This window comes from Rhododendron vialii, chromosome 13a (assembly GCF_030253575.1).
Source record: "Rhododendron vialii isolate Sample 1 chromosome 13a, ASM3025357v1".
In the NCBI taxonomy this organism is placed as follows: Eukaryota; Viridiplantae; Streptophyta; class Magnoliopsida; order Ericales; family Ericaceae; genus Rhododendron; species Rhododendron vialii.
Window position 1 is genome coordinate 5,026,944 of NC_080569.1, and position 14,447 is coordinate 5,041,390.

A 14,447-nucleotide genomic window follows, 5' to 3' on the forward strand; every position below is an offset into this window, starting at 1 on the left:
TTGTTGTTTTAGTGTGCAGTGACGTTTATTTGCCCTTAGGCACAACATAGATAACAGAGAACTCTCTCTTCTAGTTAACAAAAACCGTTGCCTTAGGAAGGACGTTGTATGCATGTTCGTGTGTGCTTGCGCGCGTACAAGCAGCAGTGGCGGACTCAGGATTTACTTAGAATGGGGGCATGATTATGTAAAAAAATAAATAAAAATCTGTCAATGAGTAAAAAACAAGTAATTGAATGAAAGATTAATTTTTCCATACTATCAAAAGATACATCAGTAGCCCTAATCGATTACAAAAAAAGAATGAATACAAAGTCCAACTTTTTATGTAGTCACAATTCAACAATTAAGATAAACAATTATATTCGATATAGTTTATAAATTTCCTTTTTTTTTTTGGGTAGGTTCTAAATCAAAACTATATTCATGTAAAACTGTTGAGTTCAAATGTTCAATACAGTAGCAGCAGAAGGAAAAAAATCTCTGGGTGAGTGGGGGTTGTGGGGCACGTCAGTGGCGACTCCAGGAATTTATAAGTACAGGTTTATTTACAAATTAAAATTAAAATTAAAAATTAAGGTGTTTCCTTTTAGTTGAAGAGTGGAAGTTCAAATTGATATGAATTTTCCAAGCACAATTATTTAACACGACTACTAAAATGATGAATTTTGCATTGTGACTATCTTCTTTTCAAGAATGTGCCCATATTTTTTGAACCGAAAGAAAAAGAACGCTAGAAAATTCTTATTTTATAGGTACTCTGCATCAACTGAACCGGGAGAGCCGACTGAATTAGTGGCTAGACCGAGTACACTTAATCAATGGATGACTCAAATTTAGTAATGGGATAAAGTATTGGGTGTTTTGCACCTCATGATGGGTTCAATGCAATATTTTGGTGGGGTTCATTTTTCATCCAAGCCAAAATTGTACACAATAGTAAGAGATTACTTTTCCTCCATGGGGTCAGGCAACCCCACAACTTTGAATGTGGTGTTGCTACTGGGGCACGTGACCCCATGTGCCTTCACTTGGGTCCGCCCCTACATACAAGCCATTGGCTAAGAGTTCAAGTGCTCCAAGGTTACAACTATTTCACAAGGAAATTGGGCAAAAGTTACTCCAATACTAATGGAAGGATAGAACTCAAGAACAAGATAAATCACTTGTTGATTTGGTGAGAGGCAAATATGTTCATAGGAAAATGGAACTTGCAGCCTTTTCTTGCTTCACAATCGCCTTACCTGAGGCAATATGTAAAACAAAAAAATGAGTAAGAAACAAAACAAAACAGGCCCATGCCAGTCATACCAGATTAATTACATGTTGATCCTTATGTTGCTGGAGTGAAATGAGCGAGAACTTGTGATTAGAATCATGAACTTGAGGTCATGATCGACGGCCAGAATTACTGGAATCTAAGCGAGAAATGAGTGTCACAGCTTTGGCTAATTGCTTTCTCTCTATCTTAATTTCCTTTTCTTTCTTCTCTCTTTTGAAACAGTGGTATTTGGGACACAAAGGACTCACCAAACATAGGCCAACTTAAATTGCCATATATGTTTTTGCCCTAACTTGACCTTAAATTGCCAAATCTGTGACGAAATTGCACGAAAACAGAGGTATATACACTTTTTGGTACAAGTGGTGTGATCAGCAATTTTGCATACAATCTCTTGGGATGCAGAAATGGTGGAGGAAAAAGAAAGTCATGTTTATTTTAGTTGAGATTATAAGTTGTGACTTGCAATTTTCATTTTGTCCCCATGCAAACAACATAAAAGACAAAGAGAGTAAATTCTATCCGTCATAGGTGGAAACGGCCCTACAAGACTTTTTTTTTTTTATAATCTGAGTCATTCATCTTGTGGAGCATGTAGAGTAGTATATTCATGAAAAAAATCAGCTTGATTGGATATCGATAGGTATATAAAAACTTCAATTTTGGTTTACAGAATGGACGGTCATAGATTTTGAAGTTAAACTGTTTATGAGTGTCTATTTCCTAAATTGAAATTCGATTGTTAATATACCTATTGATGTCCGACCAAGCTCATTTTTTAGTGGATATTCTATTATGCGAGCTCTACAAGATGAACGATTCAGATTATAACAAAAAATGCTTGGCGGAGCCCGTAATGGGCTTTGGTTTTGCACCACAAAATAGAAAGCACTAAACAGTTAATCAATCAATTAGCTCTAAAGGGATAATGTAATCTCACCGTATGGGATTTTATATCCCCTACAACATCGAGATATAAGCTATACCGATATATATATATATATATATATATATATATATATATATATATATATATATATATACACACACACACACACAATCCACTCCAAAATGACGACAACAAATGTGGACTTTGGGATTCTCAGCAATGTATCTTTAATTTCACTGTCAATTCCCTCAAACGAACAAGTCCTTAACGCCCCCTTTGATGGGCAGAGAAGGGAGGTAAGAGAGTAATTATTCAGTGCCACATGGTGGCTTATGTCCCTTCTCCACATGTTGTAATGGGATATAACACACTTTGCGTAAGGTCCACACAACTTCGGATAAGCTAATTCGGGTCCATATATGTTAGGTGTTAGTTCCCTCCTTTGCACCCGACTACTTATCTCAAAACTTTATCCGGCCACCCCAAATAAGTCGCATAATTATTTAGGAGATTTTACATACTTAAAAAATAAGAACCTTAACGGTAGCTAAGAGAGAGAGTGAGGGGGGGGGGGGGGAACCGTCAAGTATCAACAGAGATTCTGTTTGTTCAAGCTATGGTCCACAACGGTGTCAACGGCATTACAACCGAAACCATTCCAATGCCCGCCAAATTCGTTCCCACGTTTCTCTCCCCTGCATATATCCCTTAAAAATCTCCTTCTCCCTCCAGTTTCTACGGAAAATCTTAAGGGAAGTGACCCCTTTTTCTTCCTCTCTTCCCTCAAAATGTCTTCTTTTTGAATGATCATAATGTCTCGAGCCCTCCATTATATTAGATTTTGTTTGGTTTGGGTTGATCTTAAGGGTCTTTAACATATACCCATTACTCAGCGTTTCTTGTGTTTTCCGGAGGTCTGCCTTATAAGGCAAATTTGACTACCCATTTTCTTAGGGTTCTTGACTTCTTATATTCCATGGCAGTTTCAACACATGGGTTTTGATGGGTTTTCCATCTTATTTCTTGATTTACTTATCAAACCTTGTATAGCATAATAACCCAGATTGTTTTACTCTTTATAGTTTTTTCGTAGATTAGAACTTTACCTGGATTGATGTTTGTTAACGTTCCATCCTCAATTGAAGTTTTTGTAGCTTTCTCTTTTGGTCATTTTGGTGATCGGCATTTGAGAGTTGAATCCAATTGAAATTCCTAGCTTTTTCTTTGGGCCAGTTCATAGCTTTTTCAATCCCAATTGGAAATTTTATAGCTTTCTCTTTTGATCATTTGGCTGTTCTAATACTACTTCTTGTGTCTTTAAGGCTTTCCATAATATTCATACGTAGAGGGACTCGTATATTTTCGTTTGAAAAATCTATGGAATCATTCGGAAAGTATTCTCATCATTGTTTTTGGATGTAAGGGATTCCGAGATTTAGACAAATTGATTTGGCCATTTGGAATAAATAGGCTAGAGATATGAGTTGTTTTTCGTGCTTTTCATCGAAATCAAGTAGGCGGAAGAGGGGACCTGTGCCTGCCGCTGCTTCTCATTATCAAGAAGCTCCTGTGCATGCACGGCCTGGTAAGTAAATTAGCTTTTCTACCATCGAAGCATATCGAAGGCATTGGAAATTTCATTGATTTATGTTTTACAATTGATGAACACATATGTGTGCCTATAAAGTATAACCTATAGCAATATTGCAGGCAAGGGTGGACGTAGGAATTCGACTTTAGGGGGCAAATGTATGCGCAATAAATTTTCGGTAATGAACATATAAAACTTTGTGTGAGACAAACCTATTGATCCGTCATTGGTGAAAAATCTCAATAATTGAACAAAAGTTTCTTATGAAATTTTCGTTCTTGGTTCTAATCTTGCTACGATCATAGAGGAAGCAGTTTACTCAAATTTGCATCGATGTTGAAGTAATTTAGCTTCTTGCTATGCATAGGAAAGTAAAAACTCCTAGAATTGTGTTTTTGGATAGTCGCAAGAAAGTCACGTTCTTTATTTGGCGTTTACTACTATATCGTCGAGGGTGTGTCAAATGATGCACAAAGGTAACATTCTTTCGGGGTTTCTTCTCTTGAACCTAAGAAAGTCCTCTTTGGGGGGGGGGGGGGGGGGGGGGGGTTTTGGCTTGCTAGTAGCAACTAGCTATAAGAAGTTTACAATGATCAATTGTGATTCCTTTTCCTATTTTACTGGTAAATGAGGAATAGAAAGTGTTGTATTGGGGTAAGATACTCATGGCAACAAAATTCTCCTGTGCAGAGAATCCTGGAAGGGTCTCCGCCGAAGCTACAAACAAAAAGGATGAAAGTAAAGAAGCTTCCAACAATATTGCGGCACAAACCTTCACCTTCCGTGAACTGGCCTCAGCAACAAAGAATTTCCGCCAAGAATGCCTGATAGGTGAAGGCGGATTTGGACGAGTTTATAAGGGCCAACTTGAAAAAACTGGCCAGGTAACAAAGGACAGCAGATCGCGGCATGTATTAGCACCCATATACGTGTTCCGTCATTTATTTGGAATTACAGTAATTTTGGTCAATTAATTCAGATTGTAGCTGTGAAGCAACTTGACCGGAATGGATTTCAAGGAAACAGAGAGTTTCTAGTAGAGGTTTTGATGCTGAGCCTTCTGCACCATCAGAATCTGGTGAATCTTATTGGATACTGTGCTGATGGAGATCAGAGGCTTCTGGTTTATGAGTACATGCCATTGGGATCTTTGGAAGATCATCTACTTGGTATTTTCTGTCTTTGTGTCATTTCTTTCTCATACTAAGATTTTATAATGCATTTCGGAACCATGTTTTTTTTAATCAGAAACAAAAAGGACAGTACATCCAGTCAAATACTTGATTTCCCAGTTTAATCAAGTCCATAAGATGTCCATATACCAAAATTGATCCTTTATTTAGTGCAGTTTTGCAATACCTTTTATTAGTAGCTGTATTCCAAATATTATGCTATTGTGAACTTATTGTGCATGTTTTTTGGTTTTTCAGATCTTTCATCAGGTCAAAGACCACTAGATTGGTTCACAAGGATTAAAATAGGTCTGGGTGCAGCAAAGGGTTTGGAATATTTGCATGATAAGGCTAACCCGCCTGTCATATATCGAGATCTCAAATCATCCAACATCTTGCTGGACAGGGAGTTCAATGCAAAGCTCTCTGATTTTGGGCTAGCAAAACTCGGTCCTGTCGGAGATAAGACACATGTATCTTCGAGGGTCATGGGAACATATGGGTATTGTGCCCCAGAGTATCAAAGAACAGGTCAACTAACTGTGAAGTCGGATGTATACAGCTTTGGCGTTGTTTTGTTGGAGCTGATTACCGGAAGGAGAGCAATTGACACCACAAGGCAGACTGGGGAGCAAAACTTAGTTTCTTGGGTAAGTACTTTCCCACTCTCCTGTAAAACTAATCTAAGATTCGGAGCATTTAAGTTAGTTGAATCACTTGACAAAAGCCTCAGGACATATGAACTGCATGAAGCAGGATGGTTTTAGCGCATGACGCTGTGGTACTAAGTATGCATGTCAATAATTGAGTGCCACATAGCAAATCGGGTGAAGAATATCCCTCATATAGAATTAAGTGGTCATTTTGTCCTGTTAGTATTTTTCTCGTTAGAAGATTTTCTATTAGGAAATTAGTATGCAAATACTTTCCGGGGGTTTCTGATTATGGAATTATTATGCGAATACTTTTGGGGGGGGATTCTACATTCTGGATAATTAGATGCTACATCGATCAGAAGGAATTTGTACAAGATAGTCCTAATGGCGTATCATTTATTTATTCTCGTCTTTAGAAAAGCAGGCCACATCCAACGCCCATGTGTCGAAATTTGTTTTTTTTGCTAGCATAAAACAATCGTCAAGAGAGGCATATCCGGAATAAGAACTCACCCAAAGGAAAAACAAAAGGTTTCACAAATGCCCCAATGGTACCGGTAAATTGTGCATCGAAATGTCAATGTATTCCGTAGTATCCAGATACAATTCAGGAGGTGACTTTTTGTTGTTTTGGGGAATCCATAATTTGTACCTTTTGTTTATTTTGTTCGACTTGAGCTTCAGTAACCTTTCTAGAATCTTGTCAAAAATTAGAAACGAAAGTGAATAAAAAGTTTGAATCACTCTTACCTATTAAGTTAATCCGCAACCACTTGTTTCCGCTCCTTCTTTTTGTGTTTTCCTTTTGCTGTCTATTCCCTCATTTATCAGTTTCATCCTGTCATCATTTTGAGTTCTGGTTTTCTGGCTTGTGTTCCGAGCAGGCAGAACCGGTATTCAAAGAACCAACAAGGTATTCAGAACTAGCTGATCCGCTTCTCCGAGGGAACTTCCCTCCCAAAAGCTTGAACCAAACTGTTGCAGTTGCTGCCATGTGTCTCCGCGATGATGCCTCTGTCCGTCCTTTGATGACCGATGTGGTCACTGCTCTTAGTTACCTTGGGCAGGGACCGGATGCAGGGACCGTTTCACCACTGTCAGCCCCTTCTTCTCCGTTTGATGATAGGTCGGCTGAAAATGGAAACGAGAACAATCCCGATGAAGTCAGTGCAAGGGAGCGCCAGCGAGCAGTCGCTGAAGCCATAGAATGGGGTTCAAATTCGAGGCGGGACCAAATGAGTGCACTGGCTGCAACTGGTTCTTCTGAGTAGTGAACTTATCTATTTGTTTCTTTGCATTCGCCATGCAAAGTTTCACATTCAGATTTATAGAATTATTCCGGGAAAAATAAATTTTAAGTGAATTGCTTTAAATGACTGAAGACTACTTTTAAAATCAAAGATGCTACATGCAAAATATCAAACACAACCAATCTTTATCCGTCTATTGTTGTAATAAATGGTCAAGATTCGTTCAAACTTTTCCGTGAAAAAGTTAAACTTTTCCTTTGAAGAGTTTTTTTAAAATCTAGAGCGTCCAAACACATCTGAACGGTCAGAATTAATTACACAACACACACAACGGTTATGTGAGTATCATTTGCGTTTTAAAATATCGAATTTCACTTATAGTCTCTTTTAGAACCTTGTATATAACGAGCATTTGGCCAGCAGCAATGGGTAGAGATATTTACCTCCGTTCTCACGTATCATCGATCTTTCCCAGAGCGGATCAACAAAAAAAAAAACTAGCAAAATTCTTTAAAACCATTCTATTTTGGGGGATAAATAACAGCTAAAGAAGGCTAAAAATAAAATAAACTAGCTAAAAAACCTACATTTAAACCGTACTACTACTAATGGAGCTAGAGTCTAAGATAATAGATTGTTGGAAAGCTTGTACAACAAATTGAAAGATGCAGAAGAACACTTCCATACCCCGAAATTTCGCACGAAGGCGATGAAATTATAATAAGGAAGAGAAAAAGACAGTAAAATTTACTACTAGCATTCTGTGGCTGAATACTGATAGGTTAGAGCAAGATTACAAGAAAAATTAGTTCTCTTTTCTATTTATCTCCTTATTCATAGGCCAAGTGGAGGAGGAGGAACCGACCCACAGTGGAAAAACTAGGGCTGTCCGATGATCGGTTTTGGGCGGAACCGACCCGCTCGCGGCGGTTTGTCCGTTTCTTTATCTGCACTCTCCGTGAGTATTGACCGATCGATATGGTCGGCTTGAGTTACACTACGCCATCCAAAACAAATCAGAGTCGATATCTAGTACTTAAATTTATTAATTCTGGCAAACCAAGTAATTCGATTGATAGGATGATATCAATTGTTGATAAAATTCACTCATTCCGATCGGATATATGCACATCTGAAATTTATAAATATTAGTAGTACTAGTTAACTAGCCAAGAACAATAAATAATGAACGCACCACGGAAAAGTCATAGGCATGATATAAATTAATAAAACTTGTGAGGTTTCCATCCTCAACTCGAGTAAAAATATATAATCACCTAATGACAAAACTCCATTGCGGAAAAGAAAATATAAGTCTTACAAAATGTAAAAGGACTTGAGCACTTTATTTCTTCTGCAAACTTTGCTTCTATATACCAGCCTTGGAACGTTGTGATCTTGATTAGTCCCCAAAACCCTACTGCATGCCTTTTTATTAGGAGAAAAACTTTTTTACGGTCAAGCCGTGAATATATTTTACGGCGCTTAATCGCACGCGTTCAAAAGTGTTTTGGACAGGTCTGGATTTAAAAACACTTTTCACTGGAAGAGTTTTTTTTTAAAATCTAAACCATTGATTGCCGAAATAGACGGTTAAGATTGTGCGGAACCGTTACTACTAGTATAGTCAGCTACTGTTACCTTACCATAACACACTTCTAAAAGTTCCCTAATTGCCTTGGGTCATCTCCAAACCCCTCGCCCCCCCCCCCCCCCCCCCCCCGCCTCCCTTTTTTTTTTTTTTATCAAATTTGAGTGAAATTATTGGCCAGAAATTTGATCTAAGGAAAGAATGACACAAAAGGCATTTTAGAATTTATGGAATGTTACCGTTGAAAATTTGGTGAAGGAATTGCTGTTGGCTAATTATCTCTTGATTTTATGAAACATATGATTCTCTCTTGATTTGGTATTCTGATGAAAGGGATGGAGCTTCATTTTCGCCAAATTTTCTCATCAAATTTGAATATATAATGAAACATTTATTTATTTTTGTTTTTTTTCAGCGAAAGTCTACTTTATTAGTTGTAGTTAGTTATGTGGAACCCCTATTAAATAGTACATAAGAGTACATGATGTCTAACACTTGGCTACGGTCTATTTGCTTGATGACATAAAGCATTTAATGAAGGGTTGGAGACGGCCTTGGTTGGTATATATTGATCGTGTTCAATTTCCTCCTTTTTTTACTAGTTTGACCCCAAATTTTCATAGGAATATGTATAATATTGCTATTTTGACCCCACAAGAAATCTCTAGATTGCCCCAACTTGTTTTAAATGCATAGAAATCCTAAGCATTCTCTTCTTTTTGAGAGTGGATAGTGCTAGAAATAAGATCATTGAGGCAGCAGCCCCGTGGCTTGAAAATAGCTTCCCTGCTAGCTTTGGCAAACTCAATTTCAGATGAACAGAACCAAGCTCATGTCGCACAAAGAAAAGGGTAAGAGAAGAAAAAGGAAAATAAAGCTTAGAAGATACGAGGCATTGGGATTAAGGCACCAGTAGTTAAAACATTAATTCTGTCCCTGTTCATATACACGTCAGATAAAGGACTAGTCCATTTCATTTGTATATATATACAAAATCATTCCATACTACTCCATTCAATCATTAATTAAACTTAACATAAACTAGTCTAGAATCATCCAACCATCTTAACTTCCATAGCTTCACTTTATTTAGTTAGCCATCATTTATCCCCATCATCCCAAGCACGGATAGAAACATTAATCCTCAACAGCTGCAAATCACACATATAACACCAAAATCAGCACCTTAATTTAACTCTTCAAGTGATGCTTAAAACAATAATTGCCCAATTTTTAGTCAATTGATTTTGAATTGAAACTTTCAAATGGTATCAAAGCTAGGCTTTCAGTCAAGATTCCCTATTTAGTAGGGTGTTGGGTTGCATGTGGAGGGAAGGGAATACAATTTGCCCCACCTGACCACCTCAATTAAATGATAGGTACGTTCTCATGGTCAATTGTTCTTGAGTTGGAGGCTTTAGAAAAATTGCCATATTAAGAGCTCTATAAAAATTTCACATACGGTCAAAATTATAGAGCTTCTTGGTTGACTGGGGGCTTTGATTTCCTCGGAAATTTTTAACTTCCTTCAAATTTTTTGGCCTAGCTCTTTGTGTTTGATATGCATCCAATCTGTTTTGCTTGGTGGTTGTTTTTACTCCCACTTCTGATCAAACTTTATCCACTGATTCATAGTTATGAAAAAAACTAAAAATTAGATCACAAAATTAGCAAATTCTTGACGATTGTTGTAAATATTATTGAAATAAATGAGGGAGAGAGAACCTAATCAACGGCCGGTGCCGATGACCTCTGTGGTGAACTGAGCCACAAACAATATGCCGTTGGTGAAGATGGTAGCTAGACCGGTTGTGGCGATTGTCAACGGCAGCCGGAGATGTCGGCGAATCAATGTCCACCACGTGATCCACCGGTGCCGGAAACTATTGGTCGTCACTGCCAACATTGGACGAAGCCCCGCAGCAGCAGCAGAAGACAATTACCGCCAGGCTTATCCTTACGACGGCGGACAGGACGACTAGGGCAACGAGGATTGCATGCGCCATGAACAGAGTCAGAGAGAGAGAGGGGGAATGAAGGAGTTGAGAAAGAGACAGAAAACAACGGTTTTGTTGTTTGTTCCTGCCCAGAGAGAGGGAGGGGAATGGAGGAGCCATGATTATAAGGCGAGGTTTTCCAATTCGAGAGTATTTCAGATGCAGGGAATCATACAAATATGTAATACTACCAAGGGTTTTGGTGAGATATTTGAAGAGTGCGATTTTGTTCACCCTCAGGGTGAACAAAACTCTCTTTTCTATTGGGTGAAGTATTGTGGGTTCCACCACAAAGTCAAGGGCGGAATCAAGAATTGATTCTACCCCGGGCTAACTCAAAACCAGTGTTTTCAATTATATAGATCGTATCGAGATACGTATCTCATATCTTAAGATATGTTTGTTGGAAGAGTAGGAATTTCTATTCTTCAGTTGAACAAGATTTCAAAAGAGTGTTTAAAAGAGAATACTATAGAGAGTGGGGAATTAGACACTTGAACTCAACTTTTTTTTTTTTTTTGGTTGATACAAAATGGCTAGAACTCATCCCTATTTATACTACTCCGTGGAAGACTCTAGTATAAAAATATTTTCATACAAGATAAACTTTGAGATAATTCTAGAACTACACATGTGACTAATTCTCACAAAAAATTCTAGATATTGCACAAGTATATTCTAGAGTTTCTAAAGCTAGATATTTTTGAGTTTCTAAAAACTAGAAACCATTTATATCTTCTTCAATAATATCTTCTATCTTTGGGTTTTGTCGATTGGACTTGCTTAGACTTAACATTCTTGTGTCAAATACTAAATTTAGTTTATGCTTTAACAATGTTAATCATAATTAATAGACAATTAAAAAGTAAATACACATAATACCACCAACAAATTATACTTACATTTAAAAAAAAATTAAGATGCAAAATTTCAAATCTCTCAATTGAGAGACCTATTACATTAAGGTTTTCTGTACCCTTTGTAAGGGAAAGTCAAGCAAAATACAATCAAAGTATGGTTCTTTCTTCTATACAAGTCATACATTGAGGTTGAATGTCTATCAAATAGTTTGAAAGATATCATAATTAGATCAAACGGCTTAAATTAATGCATTCGGGGTTCCGCTTCATGAAATAAGGTCCGACTATTTCCCAATAAAAAATCAGACAATACGTACCGAATTAGGATATGCGCATAAATCGTAAGTTACGCAGTCGTACAGTGTAATTTCTATACAAAAAAGATACAAGGTGGGATACGTATCGTTCTCCTAATGAGACGATACAAATCGTAGGATACGTGTCATGTATTGTAGGTATTTAACAACTATTGACAAAATAGTGTATACAATATGCATACGGGCAATCTTTAATAAATAAGGTTTGTAATCCAATCCATGCACCGCCCATATGGCTAGTATCATCATACCATTGACCTTGCATATTGTGAACTAGTGTTTGCTTGTGCCTGAAGGTACGGCTCGAACGCTCAATTAAAGTTTTACCGTATATGAGTTTTACTTCCATAACAAATAAAATCAATATGGATTGTGTCAATTACCATATATATCAATTAAAGTTCTCCTTCCATAACAACTAAAATCAGTCCAAAATCAATCCTTTTAGATAAGTAAGTGTTTGGGAAATTGATCTTAGCCATTATTAGTGGATGATCTAGATTTATAGAAACTTTTAACACTTGCTAACCATAGGATTTAGAAATGAATGGTCGAGATTTATAACTACATATATAAGATTTAAAAACTGAGCTCCGTTATTATATAGATGTTCATATTGTAACGAGTGTGAACATTGGATATCTATTTCTTAGGAGTTAATATAGTTGTGTCTTTAAATGCACAATATGAAAAAGTCGCTCCCGTAAAAATTCTTGGACATCAACAAATCTCAAAAAATGCTTCAGATTTTTTGTTGTTATTACATTGTAATTTAAACCTAAAAAAATAAGATTGTAAGAACCAAAAATTTAAAATTTAAGCATATCAGCCAGTGATCAATAAGAGATTCAAGGATTTTAATAGTATCATGTTAACCTTGTTGGAGACCAAGATAATGTTCCAACTTCATTAAGAGTGATGGACTCGATCTAAGATTGAAGAATGAAAGCTCAATTTTTTGGTTTAGCATAAATCCTAGATGTCAGTCCTTCGCCCGATTTGGAAGAAGGTAGCTTAATGAACCCATTTTGATCGACATCTTAACCAACAGGTAGATTGAAGTCGCTTTTTAGGACTTTTTCTGAGGCATCCAAATCAAAAGATTGAGCACCATGAGGATTTATGAAATTTCTTGAGTCAATTTAACTCTGTTTTCAGCTATGAACAATCAACAAGAGCCTCTACCCTTGACAGTAGTAGAGAGGGAGAGTACAAGGGAGGAAGTTACTTCATCGATCTTCTTATGTTAAACAAAAACAGTACACCTCAAAATCGACTCAAAACTCCCAAGAAACCAAAGAGGAATTGGAATTGCCATGCTACTTGATGGAAAGCACGTACACATTTAGTCTACGGCCTGCGAGGTAGGTACATTTGATGCTAATTTCAAGAAACGATACGTTTGAGTGCCTTTGTCACAAATTCATAATCTCAAGAATACTACAAATCATGCATATAGTTATTACTAGATCTTTTGACGTTTTGAGGAGTAATGCTAATTAAACACAATATATACTCACGGTCTGACAAAAAAATTCAAGATCCCCAAAGTGCAATACATTCTGATGTATTGTTCTGTTTTAATACCATCCACTGTGACAATAATAACCAAAGAAAAATTAAAATTCGTTCGACGAGTACTTGTCAACCGACGTTCTTCAAGAAATAATTATCAACAATAGAAAACCGACTTACTATATATATAGTTAAACAGCTTACGAAATAGTACCATATCGAACCTTGCCTGCAAACGACCTGCAGAATTTCAAAAGAAAGAACAAAATTTAGGAACCCAATTAACCCAAATTATAAATCGAATCTTGAATATGTACAAGATTCCCATTTACACATGCAACCCTTGAAGATGAAAACGCAGAGAAACTCTTCTCTTTTCTATTTATCTCCTTATTCATAGGCCAAGTACGTGGAGGAGGAGGAACCGACCCACAGTGGAAAAACCAGGGCTGCCCGATGATCGGTTTTGGGCGGAACCGACTCACTCGTGGCGGTTTGTCGGTTTCTCAGTCTGCACTCTCCGTGAGTATTGACCGATCGATATGGTCGGTTTGAATGCGGTTTTGGGCTAGTCGTTTTGGACGGTTTGGGCTTGAGTTACACTACACCATCCAAAACAAATCAGAGTCGATATCTAGTACTTAAATCTATTAATTCTGACAAACCAAGCAATTCGATTGATAGGATGATATCAATTGTTAGATAAAATTCACTCATTCCGATCGGATGCACATCTGAAATTTATACTAAATATTAGCAGTAGTTAACTAGCCAAGAACAATAAATAATGAACGCACCACGGAAAAGTCATAGGCATAAAATAAATTAATAAAACTTGTGAGGTTTCGTCCTCAACTCGAGTAAAAATATATAATCACCTAATGACAAAACTCCATTGCGAAAAATAAAAGTCTTACAAAATCTAATAAGACTTGAGCACTTTATTTCTTCTGCAAACTTTGCTTCTATTTACCAGCCTTGGAGCGTTGTGAATTGTGATCTTGATTAGTCCCCAAAACCCTACGGCCCTTTTTTTTAAGGAGAAAAAAAAAACTTTTTTACGGTCAAACCGTGAATATACTTCACGGCGTTTAATCGCACGAGTTTAAAAGTGTTTTGAATGGGTCCGGATTTAAAAACACTTTTCACTGAAAGAATTTTTTTTAAATCTAGACCATTAATAGCTGAAACGGACGGTTGAAATTGTGCGGAATCGTGAACAAGATTCTCTCTTTTATTACTACTAGTATAGTCGGCTACTGTTACCTTACCATAGCACACTTCTAAAAGTTCCCTAATTGCCTTGGGTCATCTCCAAACCCTTCGC

General features: G+C 37.0%; 1 protein-coding gene across 1 annotated transcript; it reads left to right on the forward strand.

The window, feature by feature from the left end:
* Positions 1 to 2,737: 2,737 nt before the first annotated feature.
* On the forward strand, positions 2,738 to 6,980 carry LOC131314460 (probable serine/threonine-protein kinase PBL26). The gene is made up of 5 exons (XM_058343099.1): positions 2,738 to 3,756; positions 4,453 to 4,646; positions 4,742 to 4,931; positions 5,193 to 5,584; positions 6,475 to 6,980. Exons 1-5 carry the CDS (start codon positions 3,651 to 3,653, stop codon positions 6,859 to 6,861), a joined length of 1,269 nt encoding a protein of 422 aa, XP_058199082.1. The 5' UTR covers positions 2,738 to 3,650; the 3' UTR covers positions 6,862 to 6,980.
* Positions 6,981 to 14,447: the final 7,467 nt, after the last annotated feature.